This window comes from Hirundo rustica, chromosome 5, assembly GCF_015227805.2.
Source record: "Hirundo rustica isolate bHirRus1 chromosome 5, bHirRus1.pri.v3, whole genome shotgun sequence".
In the NCBI taxonomy this organism is placed as follows: domain Eukaryota; kingdom Metazoa; phylum Chordata; class Aves; order Passeriformes; family Hirundinidae; genus Hirundo; species Hirundo rustica.
The window spans coordinates 25,174,370-25,199,254 of record NC_053454.1 but is presented as its reverse complement, the minus strand read 5'-3'; the positions used below and the strand labels follow the sequence as shown (position 1 = coordinate 25,199,254).

At 36.0% G+C, this 24,885-nt stretch overlaps 1 protein-coding gene across 1 annotated transcript in view; it reads left to right on the top strand.

Moving 5' to 3' along the window:
- The window catches only part of GABRA2 (gamma-aminobutyric acid type A receptor subunit alpha2), a 65,446-nt gene that overhangs the window by 24,034 nt on the left and 16,527 nt on the right, over nucleotides 1-24,885 (top strand). Inside the window, exons 3-8 of the mRNA XM_040063992.2 lie at nucleotides 1,688-1,759; nucleotides 5,943-5,954; nucleotides 14,941-15,145; nucleotides 17,550-17,632; nucleotides 20,537-20,680; nucleotides 21,140-21,292. Of these exons, the coding sequence (XP_039919926.1) occupies nucleotides 1,688-1,759; nucleotides 5,943-5,954; nucleotides 14,941-15,145; nucleotides 17,550-17,632; nucleotides 20,537-20,680; nucleotides 21,140-21,292 (669 nt within the window). The remainder of the gene's footprint in view (nucleotides 1-1,687; nucleotides 1,760-5,942; nucleotides 5,955-14,940; nucleotides 15,146-17,549; nucleotides 17,633-20,536; nucleotides 20,681-21,139; nucleotides 21,293-24,885) is intronic.

Here is a 24,885-nt window from a genome sequence, read left to right as displayed (position 1 = left end):
TTTCGTTCCAGTCTGTGCCAGGTAACCATTTGGAGGTAATCTGTTTTTCTGGAGAGTCTCCCATGGGCAGCATGAAATCTCTAGTCCTCTGAAATGTACTTGTGCCTTCTGTAGGATACTTCAGCCAGGCCTGTACTTTAGCCTTGTTGAATACCAAGAACACTGAAGACTCACCACCTTTTCTGTCCACTGACTTAAAATTTGTTTGTAAGGTATTTGGAGTAGAAATCAACTTAGCTTGTGTAATGAAGCTTCATAAGGGATTCCAGAAGTCTCTGTCATGCAAATAAACATATCTCAGGACATGCAGAAGAATTTTAGGAGTCAGCCTTTATTTATTTGCTTAAAAAGCAGACACGATCCTGGGAAAAAAGATTCTCTTTGGTAGGAAGGGCTTTATGAAGTCCTGTATTCTAGCACTGGTTGAAGAAGGAATTTTCCTTATGTATGAGAATGGGTGCATATTCCTTGCCCGTGCTCCAGAAGTTGTCTGAAATCACTGTATCTTTGCAGCTACATCCCTTTGAAAATGCGCTGCTGGTCCATGCAGCTGCTCATGGATCAGTCCTGGCCTTTTCTCCCAGTAAAGAGCGGGGATTGTACTGTTAGCCTCAATATAATTAGAAGCAAAGTTTGCTCATATCATGTATTTGTTAAAAGGCAGCTTTTAGGAAAACAGAAACTATTAACTACCCACATTTAATAATGATTAAATATGGAAATATTATAATTACATGACAGCAGGATCACTTACACAACAGGCACTTGCATTATTTTTGGGAATGGGAAATTCTGCAATAAGTCAAATTGCACCTAGAAAAGAAAAATTCAAATTTTTCTTTTCCAATCAGCAGCTGGCTTTAAGGCAGAGAGTTCCTTGTGTTGACTGTCTAGAATGCAGACTCTAGTCAGCAACTGCTGTAAGAAATTTCCTGTGCATACTAAAGCTCTTAGTGAATATCATTCTATTTTGAGCCTAATTGAAAACTGAAGATAGAAAACGAAGCAATTATTTTTCCCTGCAGTACAATATCTAATATTCTGATTTCATGGCTGTCTGACTGCAATGATTAGGAAGGACGTTTTCTCAAAGTGTCCACAGTACCACAGCAAAGTATCAGGAGCATTGTGTATCAAGGAAAGGAACTGTTAGGTTAAAATATGTGCCACTTGAAAACACAACCAACTGAAAAGTAGGGTGCTGTTCTGTTATATTTGGTGCAGTCAGTAATTGCCTTTTCTTGTCTTTTTCTTTGAAAAAGCTATTAAGGATGTAGAAAACAGCCTTCAACTAGAAAGGCTTTAATAGGAGAGATCTGCAATAGCAGAGGTAACCCATCTGCAACAGAGGCATTTTGTGTTTAGAAGTGTCCTTCCATGTTAAGTCCAAGATGCTGTGGTATTTTGCTGGTAGAGAAATGGGATGTATGTTTGTAGTTGCTGATGATTGTATAGTTGAACAAACTGAAAAAAACTACTCTGTGGGACAAACGCTTCATTAACCTCTGTGTTAAGTGGGAGAGAACCCCCAATATATACAACAGGATACAGGTGATGGGTAGTAAACAAGGAGAGAAACCTGTTCAAAATGTCCCATAATCTTGCACAGAGAGTTAAAAAAATATTATCAATTTAAAATGTTTGCTTGTTTGTGTTTTTTTTTTTTTCTTTTTTCTTTTTATATCAGATAGTATTACTGAAGTCTTCACTAACATCTATGTGACCAGTTTTGGACCTGTGTCAGATACTGATATGGTGAGTTCCTGAATCTTTTGCATATATGGGTAAATGGTGTAAGATATATATAAACATCCTTTAAACTTGTATTCTTTTACTTATTGCAGATGAATTTGACAAAATTTCAATAAAATCAGAAAGTGCCAAACCCCACATAGTTCAAGATTTGGAAATTGGTTTGTAGAATTTACATGATAAGTGTGTTTTTGTTAGCTGTTTAGTTTAGAACAGTAAATCTTGTGATTGTCCCACTGACTGTACTTTGGTTTATATTCTGGGGTAATCTTGATCTGGATGAACTGGATTCCTCTCGGGTGAGAACCTGGAGTGAAAGGAGTGCTTTTAATATTGGCAATAGACTGAGGGACTTGATAGGAGTCAAATCTAAATTAAACTTCTTGAAAGACATAGCTTGGAAACTGGGTCATCAACATGATTGTGGTGTTTTACAGATCTGTCCTTGATAAATCACATTGTTTAGTAAGCATTTAAGGAAGTAATTTACATTAAAAAAGAAAGAAACTTTCAGAATATTGCTCTGGGTTATATGGAATTGTTTGTAGGCTCATGGCAAATAATACAGAGACTGGGGAGAATGTTTCACACTGGGTAGAAAGATTTGATGGGTATAGCTTCTCTAAAAGGGAAGGGAAAGACAATCTCAAACTTACCTAAACTACCTGTTATGCTGCTGTCCACTTGCCTGGTTTAGGGGAAGGTTGTTTAATTGACTCTGGGCAATGTGTAGGAGAGAACAAAATTCTCAGCAGATTCAACAACAAACTTTCACTTGCAAAATTTAGGATATTAAGATAGAATAAGGTACTTGACGAATTTTAAAATTACATCCAGGCAAAGTAAGTACTTCACAAACTTTAATTTAGCAAACTTAAATTTAGCCAACCTTAACAAATCCAGACACAAGGCACTTATTAAGGCTTTGACAGTAATTTTTTAGTCTGGCTTACAATGTATTTTGAGAAGAAGGGGAGAAAGAAAGATAAAGAAAGGATAAGAGTAGAATCCATGGAATTTGTAACAAGACTTGGTTGTTGAAATTCTGATGTCCTTTGGTCTGAGTGGTACCATGATCCATCAGGAGTGGGGAAACCCAGAAAACACAAATTCCAGAGGGTTTATATATGCTTAGCTTTAGGTGGAATGCCCAGGCACCTTCCCTGGGTTGGAGAGTTTTACGCTGTCTTTTGGAGCACCTTGGATCTATTGCAACACTGAATCCTGCACAGTCGTCTGGTAGAAGGCCCAGAAATTACTCTGGGGGGATTTTGGGGGTCTTTGAAGGTTTATGACACTTTCTAAGACATGACAGCTGCGTCTCAGTCAGTGCAGTTGAGCCCATTACTCCCCATCAAAAGGGATGAACACCTTCAGGCCTATGCTTGCATGTCCCAGTATGTCCCCCAGATCAGGGAGAGGTTTTACAACTGATCCACTTGTGTAAGGAGGGACATCAGCATGATAAAAAGTATTAATCCCCCTCAGAGGATCTGCTTCTTTTTGGCCTCTTCCCTTATCTGCCTCAAACCCTCTCGGTTTTAGTTCCAAGATTCAGGTGGTTTTAGAGTCTTTTTGCCTTTTGCAAAGCTCTGAGCCAGATGCAAGAAAAAGACGGAGTCTTCAGGTTCTGATTTTTCAAGGTTGCATGCTTTGTTTATCGTTTCTTATTTTACAATTTTCTCAGTGCCCAACAAAGGTCTGTGCAGCTGCTCGGGCATCTGGCGACTCCTCCCAGACTGGGCTGTTGCTATCTTTTATACTAATTGTTATGTGTTCTTTATTTATCATTATTTGCCAATACCTATCACTTACACTAAAAAGGTCGTCCCTACTTTGACCCAATCTCTTTGAACTACTTTGTGCCACTGTCACTGCAGAAAATGGAGTGAGGAAAGAAGAAAGAAGAAGCAGGAGACAACGCCCAAAATCCTCCATCTTGCCCCCATTCAGTTCAATGCTAAAAACCCAAATCTACTGTTTTTTCACCCTGTGATAAGCTAAACTACTATCTTTTCACACTCTTGTGGCTTGCAATCCTTCCCACAGTGCAGGAAGCCTTTCCCATGGACTGGGATCAAAGCCGATGTCCCTCTGGGCTCTGGGCCGGGGTCCCAGACCCCCCTGTCCAGGTCTCTGACCCTCCAGGGCAGCCGAAGGAATGCCCTGGACTCCAACAAAACCCAACTTGCTGCAACAAAGGTTGCTTTGTCCTGGTCATCCCCTGCTGCTCACGCCCATTGCACCTGGGCTGTTACTGTGCTTATTCTCAGCAAAGCACCTGCTGCTTTTGCAAGCGGCTGATTGCGCCAGTAACCATTAACATCTCAATCTCTCACACTACCCTTGCTAGTCCCGCAAGAAATTAATTTTGAAGTGTTTTAAACATTCATTATTAGGTATGAGACATATAAAATACTACCTAGGTGTACTGGTAGATATTAAAAGTGAATCTTTTTAAAATCAGACAACATTTCTTCTTCTATGAAAAAAATCAGGTTATGCATCATACAAAACAGGGAACATTATGATGTTATGAACACGTTTATGAAGATAATTTTTTCATGGCATGTTGTCCCTTTTAAAAGTTATTTGCTTACTGACTACCAGGTAATCATAGCTTTGGAGAATATATTCTGACAGGGTTTTGTGTTTGTTCTTTGTGTGGGATCATTTCAGTTTTCAAGCTCTGTTTTGATAGTTTTGAATACACTAATAAGGCTTCACATGAAAGGCTATTTCATAGGAGAAATGGACTTTTGTTTTTATTCTTGTACATGTTGCTGATTCTGTGGAGGTGTTTTTCCCTAATGATTTTAGGTTTATGAACTTGTTCTTATTTTTAAAATAATTTTATAAAAAAGGTATGTACAAAGCTATGTACAAAGATAATATGAACATCTTGACCTAGTATCTCATTACTTTAAAGTGGTAAAGTCTTGCATTTATGGTAGTCCTGTGTAACAGGGAGATGATATTAATCCAGTTTTAAAGGTGAGTACTGAGGCACAAGGAGACTTAGCCAATGCTGTGCAAATCATCTGTGCTTCAGTAGAAATATGATGAAAAGCTCCCTGAGCCTTCCCTCACTCCCAACACACTTTTGACATCAGTGGATAAATGTGTGGAGAACCCTGGATGTCTATTTGCATAGACATATAGACAGTGCAGTAAGAGGTCAGGTCCTTTCATGCTACACCTCTAACAGATCTATGCAGAGGTGTTAATCAAAGCAGAGTGCAGGGCATCAGAATGGCAGCTGTTACTCCAATGGGTAGGTTTATTTGCAGATAAGTAGATAGATAAGTAAGAGCAGTTTAATTCTTATTACTACAAGCTTCAGGGTTAATTTAGCTTGTTCTGTTGATAATTATAAAATAATTTTGAAATGTATGAGCAGTCAATTAGAAAATTCCAACATGTGAGTCCTGAAATAATAGCTTCCAAACCATCACGGTAGTCTGTCGAACATGAAGGTGACATCAGAGTTTTAACCGTGAGTACTTTTTCATTTTGGAGCTGCATGAGTGAATCAATAATGTAAACTACTATACAGAGGATTCATTGATATTTTATTCTGTAAATGTTGGAAACTCTGGGATATTATATTTTTAAAAAAATTCTTCCTTAAACAGCTTCATTAGAAGAATAAGTTTGACTCTTGCCCATGTCCTTCAGAATTTTCAGAGGATCCCAAACTCAGATCTTTTCAGGAAGGTTGGTTCCCAGCCCCTGAGGTCCTCTGCTGTCACAATGTGAATAGTTAGGCCCTCAGTCACATGAGGTATTTAAGCTGAACACCGTTGTTGCTCAAAACTCTCATGATTATTGCTATCCCTAGGATTCCTTCCACTGGGGTTTCTTATAGTAATAAAATCATCAGGTGTGTGACTGCACCCCTTTGCACGATCTATTTTCCAGTTTGTTTTTTCCTCCTTGATTAGTATCTTGTGATGAATAATGCTACTTAGAAGAAGAGAGCTGCTTTTGAAAATAGGAGAGAGACTCACTGACATGGGAGATCTTTAATATGCGTTTAGAATATGGAAGAAGGAAGTGGCACACAGGCAGTGATGGGTGGATTGGAGCTAAGGACGCAGTGTTGATTCACAAAGTTGATAAAATGTAATTCTAACTTTTGTTGTTGAATTGCTATGTATTTGTGAGGTTTCTGTTTTCCTCACAAGCAGTTCCCATTGATGGTAAGATAGTATGGTGTATGATCTGTGACTCGGTATTATTGCAAGAATGTGGGGTTTTATTCACATTCGCTGTATTTTTCCAGTATCACAACTTTGCCAAAAAATAATTATGTCCTGGGGAACCTGATATATGACTGATTTTAAGCTAGCTGAAGGTGCCATTGATAAATTCAGGAAGTAGCAGCTGAGGCTGAGATTTTTCTCCAAATGTATTAAGAGTCAAAAATATTTGGTCCTTGTAGTGGATTAACATTTTGCTTAAGTTCAAAAGAACTCTCTGTTCTGACCAAAATAGTCAGCTTCCAAATCTGTTCACTCTTGGTCAGGAGTCTGTTGCAAACTGTGCTTCAAATGAACAAAGGTATTTGGGTATCTGTATAATTTGTGTCAAAGGAAAGCATTGTATGTCAGCCCACTCTATTCAAATATTGCAGTGCCAACACATAAGAATTTTCAACTTCCTTTTGCAAACTAGTGAGAATCAAGGATAACAAGCAAACACACAGGTTTTTTTTTAAACAGATTTTACCTTCACTCTTCTGCCTTTTTGAGCTGTTATTTCTCAGAAATATTCAAGTTCAGTATTGTGATGCTATGCCTTATAGGCTTCCAACCCAATCAGTGATACAAATTTATTTTGACATTAGCCCGAGAGGAAGAAAAGCTGCATTGTTTAGAAAAATGAAGAAATGAAAAATTCTACAGAGCAACTGAAAAAAAAAGGTTCTCTTACTTTTCTGAAGAGTTATAGGACTAAATTAGTATTACAGAGTCTAATTAAAGCATTTATTATGAAAATTAAAATGTTTAATATTTGAAAATTCAGAGGTAAAAGATGAAACTTGGTTGGATTATAATTTGGTAGGATAAAAAGGATTGAACATTAAACCTGATTATTTTTCTGTTTTTATTTGAAACAAAAATAAATAAAATAAGAAAATATTTTAAAATAAAATGATAAAATAAAATTTTATTTTTATTTGAAATCTGGTAGACTGTGCTACCATTGTACATCTACATACTGCTATCTTGAATTTCATCACTGAAAGCAATGTATTTTACCTCTTTTTCTCAGACTTGGTGTCTTTCCAGGCTCTCCTGACACTTTGGCTCCTAAAATTTCCCACATAGCCATAGACATAGTAAGTGCTGATTTCCACAATTGAAAAAAAAAAAAAAAAAAGTATAATAAATGAGACCTATTTACTCATCAAGCATAGTTTGTATGTAAGACAGATTATGTAGTCACTGAGACCCTTATATAAGGTCTGCTGTGAAAAAGGGTTTGCCAAGGTTAGCAAATTTTGTCTCAGAACAGTCCTGATTGTCACTGGGAACAATCTTTTCTGCATTCCTACAACCACACAGTAGTAGTAGTAGCAGGACTGAATCAGTTTAGCTTCAATATTAAAACTAAGAATCTTTCTGGAAACTTTTGTATTTCAACTTGCAGTCTTATATTTTCATTGTTATTGGGGAGTTTTTTTTTACTGTGGTTACACCTTTGTCCCCAAGTTGTTTGCAAACAACAATTTTTCCCAGTTTCTTGATGATAGACTTCTCATTTTTCACTTTGAAGTCAAGGAACAGGAACATTTCACTGTAGAGATTGTCATACACAGCTAATTCATCACTCCACACACTTCCATCTCATCAGTTTTCAACTGAGATGTCAATAAGTGTTTCTGATTTTTCAAATAACAGCCAGAATAGAAATTTTTAGTGAAGACTGAAAGTCAAATACAGAAATAATCAGAGGGGTTGTTCAAGCATTCCTCACTACAACTGAGGATGGTTCTTTAGAGATAGTGACTGAACTTGGAACCCTGTTTCTTTTTCTCTGTTTGTTCTTCAGATTTCCTCATTTCAGTTTTTATTTCAGATTTTTTTATTTTTTTTTTCCCTATGAAACTTATTTTTAGCTCTGTTTCAGGGTCCAATTATTAGCTAGAATTCCTTAACTTAAGAGACACTTGACAGAGCTGGTATGATTTGTGAGTCTGGACAGAATAAGGGAATGCATCAGGATGATTTTTTTTTTAAAGATTAAAAAAAAGTACTTCAATCAGTTTTATGTAATTGTTATTTGAACTTTGAAATTTGAAATTTAAAGAGTAAAAGAAATGATTAATACACTTAGACTTTTTGGGTTTTGGGGAACATCTAGATTGTGGTTTTATAATATGTTTCTGAAAAGTCAATTAACTTGTTGCTTTATTCCCTTTTATTATTGGCTCAGGTAATTGCCTTTGCAAGTTAAATCCATAAACTGAAATTTTGATGAGAATACCTCACATAATCTCTTTCAGAGTATCTGTCCTTTCATTATTTTGGGAAGGCTTTTTCCTCTGAGCAACATCCTGCCAAGTGGATCAATATTAGAGATTGATTTGTCAGAGTCTGTGTCCAAGCCTGTCACTGCTGTTAGCTCTCTCTGTACCTTTGTTTGGATTCCTGTTCCTGGCACCAGGCATCCACTGTGTTTCAGGGTTGCTCTTTCTCCATGTCTGAATAAAAAAGTGATAATGACAAGAGTTTTTATTTTCAGTGACAGCGCTGGGAAAAATGTCCTATAGTCTCTTTTCTAAGTAATCCCTATTCATATCTTTTACAGGACTCTCTTATCCCCACTTGGTGCTTCTTTTAGACTCAGAGTTCACTCTGCATCAGGTATATGGAAAAAAGAGAGAAAATTATTCAGAAAAGGTCCTTTTCATAAATGAATATGAATAGAAAGACATTCTCTTCCCTAGATGATATCATTCAAACTGGTTAAACACATTTTTTTTCACTTTTTTTTTTTTTAATACTTCATGTTTAGATTAAATGCTTAGAAAAAATGACTGAAGTTGACAGATTAGGCAGAAATAAAAGACTTGAAATGAGTTCTTCAAATAGAGAAAAAATTGTGCTGCAATTCCCTAGAAATATTCCAGATATTTTTGATAGTATTAAAGGTCATATGTATCTGGCAGATATTACTTATGTATTTAAAAATGAATACATGTTCCTTTGAAATGCAGCGATGGGATTGAGATTCAGTTTTCAACAGGGCTTTGAAGCATATAAAAAATAACCCACAGTGCAGTTTCAAACCACAGTCCTCCTTCATCAGAATATTTTAAGGATTCTGTCCACACTCCAAAAGACCTGAAGGAATTTCTGACTGTCTGCTATTTCCTTCTATGTTCTGTGTTGTGTACAGATCAGGAGGTAGGTTCTGGAGAAGAGGAAATGGACTCAGTTTATTTATCTGTGCAATGAGGTTTGATGTTGATACACAAGTGCTTGTACAGAGCCTGGGTAGTCAGTGTTTATGATTGAGGGGGTTCGGAGGAGAGCTCTTTCAATCCTCTTATTGTATGACAATTGCTTGTTTTTAGAGAGGAAAAAAGTAGAAAGTGAGATGGATTGTTTGTCCAAGCTGGTAGGTGGGCATAGGTAAAGCCAGGCAGCACAATGATGAAGTAGCTTATGCAGACTGTTGCGACGTTAGTCCTTCTGTGTGCCATCTGCACACTGCATAGATCTGCCCACAGAGACAACCACCAAGACAACCAGCTAATGATGTGATCCTCCTACTGTAAAGCTAATTTCAGCACTCACTGAAAATGTCTAGTGGGCAAGTTTGATAAATTGAATTGCAGAGGTTGCATCACAAACTTGCACCTATCACACTGACGAATATCAGGTTATGGTAAGTGTACATATACTGGGCAGATTATTTTTCTTTGACTAATTACATTTTTTTGAATCTTCTGTCTAAACTCCTTCTTGGTTACCTTGAAAGTAATTTTGATGCTTAGATGCATACCAATCATGTTAATATTCTACAGCACCAGTTGCATACTAAGATTGCTAATGTTTTTAAACAAATCCAGAAGAAAACTTATGTGTTTCCTTAAGGCAGATATGAAAACAAGAATACAGTTTAAGAATTAAAATTAAGACATTATACTGATGTAAAAATAAATATTAATATGGAGTTTCTATATTAGCTAGGCAAGAATTAGGTCCATTAATGCGGACTATTTCATCAGTGTATCAAACACAGTATTTCTAACTGTTCCAAGGATGAAAAGCTATATGTGCCATTTGCCCTTTGCTTGCTCTTATTTTTTTAATTGCCTTTTAAAAGTTCTATATTTTACAGTATTTAAGATTTGTTTTTGTGGTTATATGTGTCCGTTAATGACTTTAAGAGTGGTGAGGAAAAAGACTAATATAATTTAGATAAATGACTAAGAAAATCTGATAAGTAGGAAATTAAGAACTCTGGCTTGAACTATTCATTAAACAAAATGCTGTGTTCCAGAAGGTAATTAATAAAATGTTCCGTCTGCTTCAGGACAATACTGCTTGCTAATGGGACACTTACAATTTGGAGATATTTGGAACACCTCCATCTTTTACTCCAGATGCTAAAGCTGCCAGAATCTGCCAACCATTATTAGAAAGGATGAGAGTACATTTTTTGTTGTTTGAACTTTTCCCATACATAGTGGGGAGGCTTTGCTTATACTCAGGTCGGTTAAAGCTTCTGCCAGGGGTACTAATATCTTTTTTATTGTGTATAGTGTAATGCACAACAACTACATATTAAAAGAGGAATGAAATTTCCTCACCGTTTTATTCTTCTGACCATTGAACTGGCAGAGGATCAAGTGCTTCTTAAAACTGTAGCAAGAATCTCACTGCCTGTACCTAAAATTTCATGTAAGGTAGTATAATACTTATTTGAAAGGTTATGTTTAATCATACTGCATTAGAGTCTGGCTACATAAGAACCATTTTAGACACAATGCAGTAGGAAGCACTTTCTTGTCTAGAAATTATCACAGGAGTCCTCTGAAGACCTGGAAGTATGCTCCTGTGATTTTGTGGAGATATTGCACTATATACCGGAGAGTGGTTGGGTCATGTCCAAAGAGAGCAGGTTTTTTTACATAGGAGAATATCTGTAGAATGAATTAAATTAATATTAGGTATTAATCTGATTATTTTTTTCTAGAGTCCAGATTTGCCTTTGCCACTGAATGTCAGTCTTGACTGAAAAGTAAACATTACACAGCATTTACCACAAAGTGGTATATATCAAATACATTGAATAGAAATCAGCCTGAAAATCTTTATGTAGCCTCTTTTTGTAGCTGGCTTTTTATCATATTTATTGTATTCAAAAGTACTTCAATATCTTCCTATTTTTTCATTTTTTAATATGGTAAACATCAGTAGGGATATTCATGATCGTAAGTAGAATAGATTTGGCACAGAAGGGAGAATAGAGCACTGGGATGCAAAGGCAGGGTTTGCATTTTGCTTTAAATAATAATTTTAAATGGACAATGAAAAAAATGAGATCCCAATACTTCCATTAAAAAAATGTAAAGAAGTCTGTAGAAAGATAAGTTATTTAAGAACTATGTGAGATTTTACTACTATTGTGGTAAATGAAAACAGAAGGAGTTTGTCATCGTTCACACCAAACCTTGGTTTATTCCCTATTTCCATCTTCTAAATGAGATGTTCTGAAATAAAGATCTTCAGGACAGACTGGATGGTGTTACAAATCACCCTAAACATAGGGGTAACTCAAGTTCTTATTAGTTGATCCCTGGGAGCAGATTAGGGTGAAATAACACCGAATGATCAGTGTTTATAAATACATACATACACACATATATATATATACACACATGTATATATGAGTTAATTTTGGAAAATTTTGGTTGCAAAGGAAAAGAGGCATGTAGCCATTTTTGTTATTATTATCAATAGAAATATAGCAATTCAAAAGCATAAAAATAATGCTAAAGAACATTTATACAGAAATTAAAGAAAGAGAAAGAAAGGAGAAAAATAGATAGATATCACCACACATGGATTCAACAAGACTTGATGTCATTTCAGTGTTTGTTAGTCAAAGTGATGGTCACAGTTTTGATCTGCCAGGGTGGGGGAAGCCTATGAAACATTGAGTTCAATGGTTTAATATATGTTCAGGTTTACGTGGGAATGCCCAGACACCTCTCCTGGGGTGGGGAGTTTTACATCGTCTTTTGCAGCACCATGGATCTGTTGCAGCTGTGGATCATGTGCAGTCCTCTGGTGGAAGACCCCAGAAATTATTCTGGCAGCTGCAGTCTCCCCGTGCCAGACCCAGCCAGGGCTTATTTTCAGCACATCTGCTGAGTTGGCTTTTCTTGCGGATACATTCCTCTCAGCCTTGTTTACTTCTCCTTAGGTCTGAGATAATGGGACAATAGTAGCACCTTTATCTTATCTCAAGTTCCCATCAGGACACTTAATTTACTGTCCAAATTTCCAGGAATTCACAGAGGCATATTGGGGAGTGGGAGACTGGGGAGTTCTGTGGTCTCAGATGAGCAGTTACTTCTTCATACAGTTCGCCATAGTGGGCAAAGTCCTTTGGTGATTACCTTCACAGTGTTTCAGCCATTAACCATTACCTGTGGATCAGTCAGGGATTTCTCAGTAGGGTCTCTCAAGGCTGCAGCTCATTCTACTGCTCATTCTTTCCTGCTCATTCTACTTCCTTAGCTGTTGCCATGCAGCAGACGCGGGTTTTTGTGAAATATTGCTTTTTTGATTTAGCGGCATTTCATATCTGCTTTTTTTTTTTTTTTCTATTTTATTTGTCTTGTAATTCTTTTTATGTATGTTGGAAGACAGTAAAATCGCAGGATCTTTGAAGTTTTTTATTTATGGAAACATTGCAAAAAAGTTCAGATTTATATTCTTATCATTTATGTGCAGGGATGTTTGTCAAAAGAACCTGTAGGACATCACTCACCTGTTGAATTTCAGTGGAATTTCAAATTCTTAATCCCTTCAGGCTCTTCTTCCCAGTTCTTTATACCTCAAACATCAGTCTACCATAAAAATGGTTATTGGTGAAGCCCCTCAGATGAAAACCATGAGCAGGCTGTTAGGGCAATTGTCTTCCTTGAATTACCTGGTACTTCGATCAAGATTTCATATACTCTCCTGTTGTTCCTGATCCTCCATGATATTATGCATTTTGTCACTTTCCCTGGTCTGCTGATAGGTAACTTGTTATTTGTAAATGGGATTTGAAGTCACGTGATAATTAACAAATAACACAACATCTAGATCAGCAAATAAAAGACAATTAAATGTGGTCTATCATAGAGAAGCGAGCAAATCTCGTGTTATGAGGCAGTGTCTCTAGGAGTGATGAGGTATTGAACAAAATCAAGTATAATATCAAAGAAATACATGTTTTAGAGGTTCATAATTTTGTATTAAACAGATATATTGACTAAAAAAATTATTAGAGGTAATAAAAATGGGATTAAAGAAAATTAGAGCAAATTAATTTTCAGTGTACTGTCATGTTTTATTTAATATTATTTTAAATATTTAAAATTTCAGTTAGAAAAATGACAAAATTTTATTGCTTTAATGTATGGCCTCTTGGTATAGCTAAAAAACTGAGCTGCTGGTTTTTATCAGGTTAGTTTATAAGTATCCATAATTTTCAAAATATCTCTTTGCATTTGTTGCCATTCATAAAGAGAACTGCTTTCTCTCCTGCCCCTGTCATGCTCCTTCATGAAACAAAATTCTCTTTTCTTTGTTCCTCATGCTCTCCTTGGCCTCTGGCCCTGACCTGAAAAGGTCCTCACAGTTCTTTGGCTCACAGACCAAAGGAATTGAAGAGAGCCGTCTCTTGTCGCTGTCTAGTCAGAACTCTTTTTGTATCGCTGTGTGATTGATGGAGAAGAACCTTAAGTCTTGTTAATCAGCATGCAAGGGAGCCAGCAGAAAATTATAAGGGCTGATAAGTTCCTTGAAGTCACTTTTTTATTGAAATCTCTTGAAAAATTTATATTGGTTAAATTTTATCAGGCCTTGTCCATTCAAAGTAGTTTACTTGGAAATGGTTTATGCAGAGCAAATGCAGTAGTACAGACTGTTGCAGCATACTAATATTTTGAAGTCATGAGACCACATTTTGTACCTGTCCAACAAAACAAAATTGCACCAAGGTAGCATTTGCCAATATGCCGAATACAGTTTGCTTCCAACATAGTTTTTAAGTTCTCCTATATCCAATTTATATGCTGTGCTGACAGAAGCAAAATACTAAATCCATTTACAGTTCCATTTTGAAGACTGCTGATGAATTTACATTTTCAATGTTTAATCAGTTTTTCGTTTGTTTGTGGTGTGGTTTAACCCCAGCCAGCAACCAACTAAACAGCAACAAAACCTACCAGATTGTATGCCAAGCACTGGTTGACACAGGCACCTGGTCTAGGTCATCAGTCTGGTTTTGCTTGCATCCTTTTTTTCCCAACTGTACTGCCTTCCCAAGACTAGGCATCAGAATAAGCTTCACCAGTCAGTGGTGTCCCCTGTTAATCATCAGCTGTTGTTTCTACCTATGTACTCTTGTTCATAAAATCCACAAGGCTACAGAGCCTTACATTCCTCTTTGGAAAAATCTTGTATTTCTGCTTGTATATTGTACCCCTTCTGAGTTGCCTTGTTTCATTACTTCCAGGCTCAGCCATTCTCCATACTCTTGAAATTCTGAGTTACAGCATTTCACGCTACACTCTACAGCAGAAGATGCTGAAAGAACTATTTAAATGTCTTCCTGTGTATTTTTTCATTACTTTCCTTCCTTACTGTGTTTACTGAAATTACCCATGTCACAGATACTTTTATATCAGATACAGAAATCTAAGTACTGAAAGAGTCCAATATAAAACAACAGCTAGCAATCAGAAAGAAGAATGTCATACTCTTAATATATTGATTTCCTGTTTATTATTCTCAGTACTAAACATTTTTTTGGTGATGATTGTTCTCCTTGACAATTTTACCAAGGGGATTTTGCAAACAAAGCTTTCTATTTTTGTTCTCAGAAAGCAGATTAGTGTTTCATGATGTCAAAAAAAGCATGTTTCTTCCATTACAGGAGTACACGATAGAGTTTTCTTCCGTCAGAGATGGAAGGATGAGAGATTAAAGTTTAAAGGCCCAATGAACATTCTTAGGCTGAACAACCTAATGGCCAGCAAAATCTGGACCCCAGATACATTTTTTCACAATGGGAAGAAGTCAGTGGCTCATAACATGACAATGCCAAACAAGCTTCTCCGAATCCAGGACGATGGGACACTCTTGTACACCATGAGGTATGTCTGTTCATCTTTTCTACTCAAGCTCATTCTTGATCTGATTTTTTAATTTGAACAATTAAATCTGTTTCAGGAGGACTTTCCTTTGTTTTATTTCTCTCTAAGCAGAAAGAAAGCTAGAAAAATGTATGTTTTGTTTCCATTTCTGTTAAAAGTGTCTTGGCTGATAATGAGTTAGATCTGTTTTCCTATGTGTGCCTCAGTTTCATATTTTTGTAATGTACTGAAGATACTGAAAACCTGAATAAGTTATTGACTTTCAGGTAGAGTTCACCAACTCTGTCTTAGAATGATTAAAATAGTGTAGGAGTTTAGCTGTACTGCAGCATTGTACTGAAGAACTGAACTCCTAAGCAATTTTTTAAAGATCAGGGGAAATAAAAAACCAGAGCAAGAATAAAGAGGTAAGAAGGTCCAAATTCTTTCCAGCAAGAGTTAAAGGGAAACTGTTTACTCCATAATACTGTTTTTTATATCTGACTAAAATATTTAACTTAGAATTTTAATTTTCCATCTTGTGCATCATTTGTAGACTAAGGATAAATATTTAGCTAGTAAAATGTAATAAATTTGCTTAGAAAATAGAATACAGAATATGAAACATGTATACACAGATATTATTTTTATAAGACTTTCTTATTTGGTACTCTTTTGGCAATAATATTGCTTATGTGAATATTTTTGAAAATTTTACCAAATTTCCAGAAGCCATTACTTGGTTTTTGTGGTTTTTTTTTTGTTTGTTGTTTTTCATTGTATTGGTGGTTTTTTTTTTTTTTTTTGGTGTTATTTTTCTGGGTTTTTTTTTCTTTGTTTTTTTTGTTTTTTTTGTGTTTTGTTGTGTTTTGTTTTGTTTTCTTTTTTTTTTTCTTTCTTTTTGTTTTTTGCGAACTACTTAATAAATTGAAGTTGTCATGAATGTGACTTAAATCTCCAGCCAAAGTAGGACAGAGCCTCAAGTTAATGTTACTCTGGTACTTTTTCCATGCCAGTCTCCCTGAAACCCAGTTTTACTACAGAGTTCTGAAGTCACAGTAGGAGTGTTGATGGGTAGACTGCTAATGATATTGGATGATGTAGTGGTTGAGAGATTCAGAAAAGTTTGCTTGAAGTAAACTGAGCCCCCCTGGTGGTATTTTTGCTTCAGCTCAAATCAATATTTGAGAATTATCTGTATAAGGTGACTGAAATTCTCTTCTTCCGCAGGGAATAATAATAATATACTATAAAAATAGGAAATACTGTTTGAAACCATTATGAGCTATAAGCTGGGTCAGGTAATTTAATTAACCAAGCATTTTTGTTACTTGTAAGTATGGGTTCTCAGGGTATGAGATTAATGTGTACACTGATCTGTTTTGCCTAGATTTTAAACAGATATTTTTATTGTGTCTACATAAATTATTTACATCAGAAGCTCATGCTAGTTCTTTCCTTTGCCTTCAGCTGTTTGCTGATTCTTATCTCTTGGTGCCCCTTGAATTCAGATAAACATTCCTGGGGAGTGGAGGAATAGCAATATGAAATATATGAAAATTTTTAGTGGAAGGCTGAGAGAAAATAGCAGAGAATGCAATGACTAGGAACCACTGGAAGTACAGAAGGATGCAACTGATGTTTGGGGCTTGATGAAGAGGAAGAAAAGGCATACAGAAAAAGTCTTTACCCAGAGAAGACTTACAGGATAGGAAGGAGAAACAAAAGTTTTTTTCCTTGGCTTTTTTTTTTTTTTAAATTAAAAATAATGGGGAAGTCCATGAAAAGCTTTCTTCAAATTGTTTTAAAGTATTTTTTATTGTACGAATCCCCATATATGATACTGGGATATTTTCTGGGTTTTTTACATAAAATGAGAAAAAGTAGATGCTTTGTTAACATACTGCCACACTTCACATAAAGAATAATCACTAGTAACATGGAGAATGAGCAGCAGTAATCTTTTGAAAGAACACAAATATTTTTTCTCTGTATCTTCCATTCAAACTTTAAAAAAAAAAAAAAATCCAAAGACTGGAGTAGGATTCTTTGGCAAGTTAATTGTATTTTAGATGCTTTTTTAAATGAGCCTTTAAGAGCTGTATTGGCACACATGTACCTCAGAATATTATGAGAAGATAATTACTGTTCTTAATAACCTGGCATTACTTAATTTGTATTTTTCTTTATATGACCTTTGTTCATAATTTTGAGGTCAGCTTTTACAGGTTCTTGATGTGATAAGTAAATGTCTTTCAAAGGAACACATAAAACGGAAGAAGTAAAAGCTGATTTAAATTCTTGTTAGTTCAATATAGAATTTCAATTCAGTCTACTAAATTGGCATGAACTCTGTTCATTACTGTGGAACTGATTTTCTTGTCCTGCTAATGACTTAAATGCATAGAGGTCTTTTGCCTTTCAGGCTTACAGTCCAAGCTGAATGTCCAATGCACTTGGAGGACTTCCCTATGGATGCTCACTCATGCCCACTGAAATTTGGCAGCTGTAAGTATGTAATGTGAAGTACAGCCTTTGATTGGTGAATATCTAACATTTCTCAGCATAATTTTGTTTCAGTAACTTGATACATGAGAAATGTACACCACAAGATGGGACTTTAAAAAAAAAATAATTGTAACCTGACACATCAAAATCTTTTTCCTCTATTCAGGTGTTGTGTCTTCTAGTGTATTTTAAAGATTTTATTACTCCAGTTAACAATAATCACCCTGCACCTGATCATCACTGCACTAGTCTACTTTCATTGCAGTGTGCAAATCATACTGATGAGCACAGAACTGGATGCACGTAGCCTGCGTAGTATTAACAAAGAGCAGATCAAAGACTTCAGTGAGTGGGTTTTTAAATTTATCACCATAACTTAGTTTATCTTTGTTGTTAATGATATTTTTAATGTCCTTATTCAATGAGGGCAATAACCAATGGCTTTATGTGATAAAAAAATTTCATTCTTTAGTGCATCTGAGTGTTGCAGACAGGTGAATTTGGTATTATTTTTGACAGCAGCATTGTTTCACTTTCGTAGATTGCAGCCATTCTTCTTCATTATATATTTCCTGGATTTTTTACACTAAAAACTTTTTTTTTTTTTTTTTAATTTGGCTTTAGTCTGCATTCCCTGCTGAGCACAGGAAAGGAAATCGGGTTTTTTTGAGGAAACAAGATATAACCTATAAATTCTGGCTGACTTTACAATAATTGTAGCAACCACAGAATACAAAACGGGATATGCTGCCACTAAGAACATCATTAACCCCATGATGCTTGTCATAGCACTGTGCCACTGTGCACACTCTCGCCATCATAATCCAATATCCCTTTTCCATGGAGTTTGTAGCAAATTAAACGAAGCCTGCGCTTCTGAGGATGTTTCCACACTTGAAGGAAATCTTAGCTATGGAAATAAAAGATGATTAGAATGAATACTGTTTCATCATGGAGCTTTTCCCTGCCTCAATATTATATTTGTAATACATAATGCAGCCTAAATAACTACCACCGGAGAAGTTATCCAAAATCAGCTCCTGAATCAGCTCCTGACTAGTAATATTTACATATAAGTGCCCAGCAAGGCATGTTGGATTTATAAGGTGTTGCAGGAAAAAATGACTCATATGTAACCTCAAAACAACTTGAAAACTCCTGTAATAATGAAACTCATACTCAGGCCAAAAGGTTACTTTCTTCATGAGCAGTTTTAGGTTGGAAACGCTTATGACTAGGTATATTAGACTTTTTGTGAACTACTTCCTTTTTTGTCTTTTTTTTTTTTTTTTTTTTTTTTTGTCTTGATTGTTTTTTTACCAGTGTGCTCTTTTTTCTCTGCCTAAGATTTTCTAATAATCAGAGAAATACTAAATGTGAGCAATGTGATTTAAAAAGAAGTGTCTTTCATTTCTCTCAAAGTCACCTGTGCTCCAGCTTGTTGGCACATTCAGGGGACTCTGATTTCTGTTCATTTTGAATGGCTTCACACATTTTATTTCTTTATCTAGGACTCATTTCTAGAGAATTGTGCATTTTTCATCTTTTATTCTGGGATAGAATCTGAATAATGAATAGTGGTGAAAATAAGCATGAATCCTGAGGATTTTGGTTTAACTAAGGCAAGCTTGCCAGTGGTATATATTTGTCACAGCCCTTCATATACGTTGCTAGGAGGATCATCAGAATGTATGAATGCCTCTTTTTATACATAAGAGAAAAGCCAAACAATGTATGGGAGAAGCTGAAGCTTAATAGATTGCTTTTCTTTATTCTTTTCAAAAAGTGTAGCTGACAGTGAAGAGAATGGAGACAAATCAACAATTTTCCATACTGCTGGATGGCATTAAAGGAGAGATATTTTTGTGGAAAGCTGAAAGGATAGACGGGAAGTGTTAAAAATCTCTACTTGCTACCCACCTGCTAGATTTTGTTAGTCATGCAATTTATGGCTTTCTGCATGAAGAAGCTACTTTCTGAGCCTCTAGAGATTTCTCAAGTGCAACTGTTTGCAGACCAACAGTAATGATGCTTTACTTTTTAATTGCACTGCAATTATGGTGTAAGATTTAAAATGTACTTGTCTCAGTCAATCAAAATGAGCGCACAACTTCTTCCATCAGTGGTTTACCCTTTTCCTTTCATATTCCATTTGTTAATAGAATATTAGACTGGAAAAACTTTCAGGATGTACTTTTTTTTCCCCTTACTAACTAGAGAGGCACTAGTGCTGTTTAAAATATAGTGTTGATTTGCTTTCATACTAGTTTCATACTAGTCTTTTGAGAGGTTATACTAAATGTATGTTTGATCATGAATGTACTGAGAGAGCAGCCTGTTTAATGTTGGTGTGTCCCCCAAAATAATGGCAACTAGTGAGATTTAAGAGGGTGAGCAGGACAAGGAACCAGAGTGTTGTCACTGCTGATTTCCAATATTTTAGTCTGGATTTCAACTAATAATAAAAATTCTTGTGAAACATCCCCAAAGTTGAGAGTGGAGATAATGGAAGGTCAAAAATATACAGGAATGAATTTTTAAAAATATTGTGCGTCCTAAATCTTGCAATTTGTCCTTCTTTTCATCTGCCTTATCACAATTATAGAATACATATAATATCTAATCTCTGGCAAGTTCTTTAACAGTGTAGATACAAAGTTGTTTGTAGTTTAATAGAAATAAATTGTGGTTAATATGATCACGAGTGAGTGCCCTGTTCCCATGCTGCAATAGGCATTTACAGTAAAGCTATTTTATAGCCAAAGATACTTTTTAATACATAATTTAAAATTCTTTGGGGTGAGTTTTTATTTGAAAAATAAGTAGCTCTTGTAATTCTGTGAGTTTTGATGGATGCTGTTTAATTTAAATTGCTGATGAAATATTTTACCTTGTTTCTCACAGATGCATACACAACTTCAGAAGTGACATACATTTGGACTTATAATGCTTCAGATTCAGTGCAAGTGGCACCAGATGGATCAAGACTGAATCAGTATGATCTTTTAGGCCAAACAATTGGAAAAGAGACAGTTAAGTCAAGTACAGGTCAGTAAAAAAATATTTTGGAGAAAAAGGCAGTTACTGGCTGTGAAAACTATATTCCAAGTGGTGTTAAAGGCTTCTGAAAAAGAATGTTGCAAAATGTGTTCCATTAGGCATGTACTGTACCAGTAACACAAAACAGCACTTGACTGATTCCTTCAAATGATAGTTAACTGGTGATAGCAGAGGTGAACGTGCCCTCTCTAACTGTTTTTTTAAAATGCTACCTGGAGCTCCATGTTAAATCCTAAGATTTGTAACCCAGGGTTGGGATATTTTTTAAATTTCATATTGTAAATGACATAGATTTTGTCTATTAAATGGTAAAAATACCTTGGTACAATATAACCCTAGAACATTTGTTTCATATGAATATAGCAGACTTTCTCTTATCAAAGAAATGGACACTATTAAGATGGTAACCTTTTGTTTCATTGCATTTTGTTTGTTTGTGGCACCTAGGTGAATATACAGTAATGACGGCTCATTTTCACTTGAAGAGAAAAATTGGTTATTTTGTCATTCAGACTTACCTCCCCTGTATCATGACTGTCATTCTGTCTCAAGTGTCATTCTGGCTGAACAGAGAGTCTGTACCTGCCAGGACAGTCTTTGGTGAGTATACTGAGTAGCATTAGCTCTGTTTGCAATAGCTGAAGATGCTAGAAAGTACTTCTGAAGTAAATGGCTTTTTCATTCAAGTTAAAGTGTTTGTAGAATATGATATGATTTCTAGTCCAAACAGCTTTCAACTGCATCTTACACATCTCCTGAGAATCCCAAAGATTTTGGAAATTAGTGCATGCAAGCAAACTCTACCACGTTGACTCTTTTAAGAGGAAAAAATAAATCACAGAATAGAAAATATGATGCTTCTATTTAAAAAGTAAGTTCAGTAAACTTGGATGATTTTCTGAAATATCTTACCTTGGTATTACTCAAGTATTCTGGTACTTGGTAGATAAGCAAATTTCTAATTTTATTTGTAAATTAGGCAAATTAAATTTGAATTTGTTGAGTTATTTGTGTCAAAATTTCAAGCTGAAGTTCTTTTAAAGAAACCCTGTTCTGGGGTTTTGGGCAACACTTTTTCACTAATTAAAGTTGGAGACTACTGTGAGGCAGCAGACAGGTTCAGCAGAACAATAAAATGGTGTTTCTCAAAGTAACAAATGTCTTTCTTATTTGCAAAGCAAAGTTAATTTAGTTTGTTTGCTTTTAAATAAAAAGATATTAGCAAAATAAAGTTAATGTCTGTGTGGAATCAGCCATCAAAAATGCTGCATAAAATTGTGTGATTAGTCATCAGTAAACACCATGTACTCTTCAAAAAATAGGCCAGACTCAAATGCATATTAAGTATGATGCACAACAAAGCATTTACTGTCGCTCCTGGTAGAGAACATGCCACACAAAGCATGGAAATTGCAGGTTTGAATATGAGCCTTAGTCAGAAGTCAGATGAAATAGGTCAGTGGTTTCAGTGGGACCAGAATTCTACCATGGTTTTCTAGGCAGCTATCAGGCAGGGTTTTTTTTGTCTTCCTTCAAAATCTTCTGTGAATTTATCCATTTTTGATTATGACAATGTACACTCCTGTTTTCCAGCCTTGCAAGTACACTGTCAAATCCTTCTATATCTCTGTCTTTGCCCTTTTCTGTATCCACTCCAATACATTTAGGACAGTGTGACTGTTTCTCCACAAAAATCTTGCATCTGCTCTTCCTAAAATGCACTTTCTGTTACTGTGTCACTGTTTACAAGGCCCTGGGATAATTTTCCTGAAATGGGTCCCTTCCTGCACATCTCTTTCTTGTTCTTGATTTATTTTCTGTTTAATTTATATATTTTTTAGAATAAGTAGTATCTGCATGGCTGCCTGCTGCTTTGCTCTCCTGGGGCTTAGTATAACATCGATAATGAAGTGTCCTGCTCCAGGATGTCTTGAGGGGAGTGCACAGGAGGGCTGCAAGAACAGAATCACACCACTCAGTGACACAGGACCTGAAATCTGCTTAGTGAGAATGATAGGTTTATTGCAGACATAGCAGTTTTATGCTAGTATTTTATTCCTGCCACACAAACATGAAACCTATGCTCCACTCAGGGCACTCTCCCCTCCAGGCCAGCGTAGACTGGCACCCTGAACCCAGGGAAACAAGACTCATCCAGGCTCTGCCTGTTGTAGAAACCTTAGCCCTAGCATGCAGCATTTGCTGCTCAGGCTTAGCCTTTTTCATTGGGTTGGTTTGGATTTTCACTGAGGAGCTATTTCCTTACATTCTTTTATTCTCTAGATGAGGTTGTCTGCATAAGCTGTCAATGGGCTCCCTATATACACAGCCTCAAGTGGATCTCCCAGTCTTTCTCCATACCTACTGGCAGCAGTTGTCACTGGGATTTCTGATACTCTTTGGTCTCTTGCCTGAATGTGTTACAAAAATATGCAGTTAGTTAGAATTTCATAGGAAAGTTTGTCTATTGCTCTTTAGTGGTTTTTGACTGTACTGAAATATTGTCAGTTAGAGCTGGGCTGGTACACTCAAGGTTTCATCTGGGTGATGCTTTGAAGTATACTTCATCCAATGACAAGAGAAGCCCATACTACAGTTATGTTAATGAAACAAGCTACATTCAGCAGGGAATATAAAAACTGTAGGGGGCATTCATTTACACTTTTATTGATCATACTTAATTTTTGGTTTTTATATGGAGTAGTCACTTGATAGATACCCATCTTTGCATTGTATAGCAAATATATTAATATTAAAATAAAATTAAACAGAAGTTATTGCTTTTGACAAAGTGTTTTTGAAAATCATTGAAAATCAATGAGAAATTTATTTCAATGACCTTCTTGAGAGCTAAGGACGAACTACTGGAATACTGTTCCTTTCAAAGGAACATAACTTCTAGCTATTCAAAGCAACACTTAACATGTATTATTTAATGAGTGAAAGAAGTTGCTTTTCCCTTTGTATTCTCTTGCAATGCAGTTTCAAGTCCTAGGTTAACATTAAGGGTTGGTATTATGAGGTTTACTTTAAAGCTGAGCTCTTTAATCCCTTTTCTTTATGGCATCTATTTAATATTGTTGACCTGCACTATCCCAAATGAATTATGGCCTAATGCTATATTGCTTCAACTTTGCTTTAAGTTATTGGAAGAAGAAACTTTTGTCATCATTGATTAAATACATCTTGAATGTGTTTTTTCTAGCAGATAAATCTGATTGCATTCTTAATGAAGGAGAATAAGACTGGTTCATAATGCCTTCATTTAGTGCAAGATTACAATCTGTTTAATTTAGTAATGCATTTATTGTTATGCATTTAGTGTCAACAATATTAGAAAAGCTAATCTTGTGCAGGTTATTGGATTCTTGCTTCATTTTTAATGGGTCATAGCATTTAGAAGCACCACATGTATTTGAATAGCAGCATTAGATGCCAGTGACAGAAAATCAGAAATTAGTTTTCTTAGTGCTACAGTTATCTTTGAACTAATATGGAGTATCAATGATAGCGATAAAATAAATGTAGTTAGGTATATATTCTTTGTTAACTGAAGCAGGAAAGAACAAAAATTAGTCTTAATATTTATTATATTCTCCAAGATGAAGAATTTTAAATCCACATAGCTATGTTCTTTTGTCAGTTCACTGTGATAATTTTATTATTACTCTGTGTTCCTGTGTTTGTTTTTACTTCTTCTTGATGTGGGTCCTTTCCATGAGGTGCAGTCCTTCAGGAACAGACTGCTCCAGCATGGGTCCCCTATGGAGCTGCAGGTCCTGCTGGAAGACTGCTCCGGCACAGGTTTTCCATAGTGTCAAAGCCTCCTCCAGGCCTTCCCTCCTCTTTCATGGGGTCCTCTGTGGGCTGGAGATCAGTCTTTGCTCCACCATGGACCTCTCTGTGGGCTGCAAGGGTACAGCTGCTTGACCATGGTTTTTACCACAGGCTGCAGGGGGATCTTTTCTCTGGTGCCTAGAGCACCTCCCCCCTCTCCCTCTCCACTGACCTGGGTGTCTGCAGAGCTTTTCTGTCGTGTCTGCAGAGCTGTTTCTGTCATATATTCTCACTTGTCTTCTATGACTGCCGTTGCTTCTGCTCATATAATTTTTCTCTGTCTTAAATGTGTCATCTCAGAGGCACTGTCAGTGCTGCCCTTGGGCTTGGCCTTGGCCAGCAGTGGTGGGTCCCTC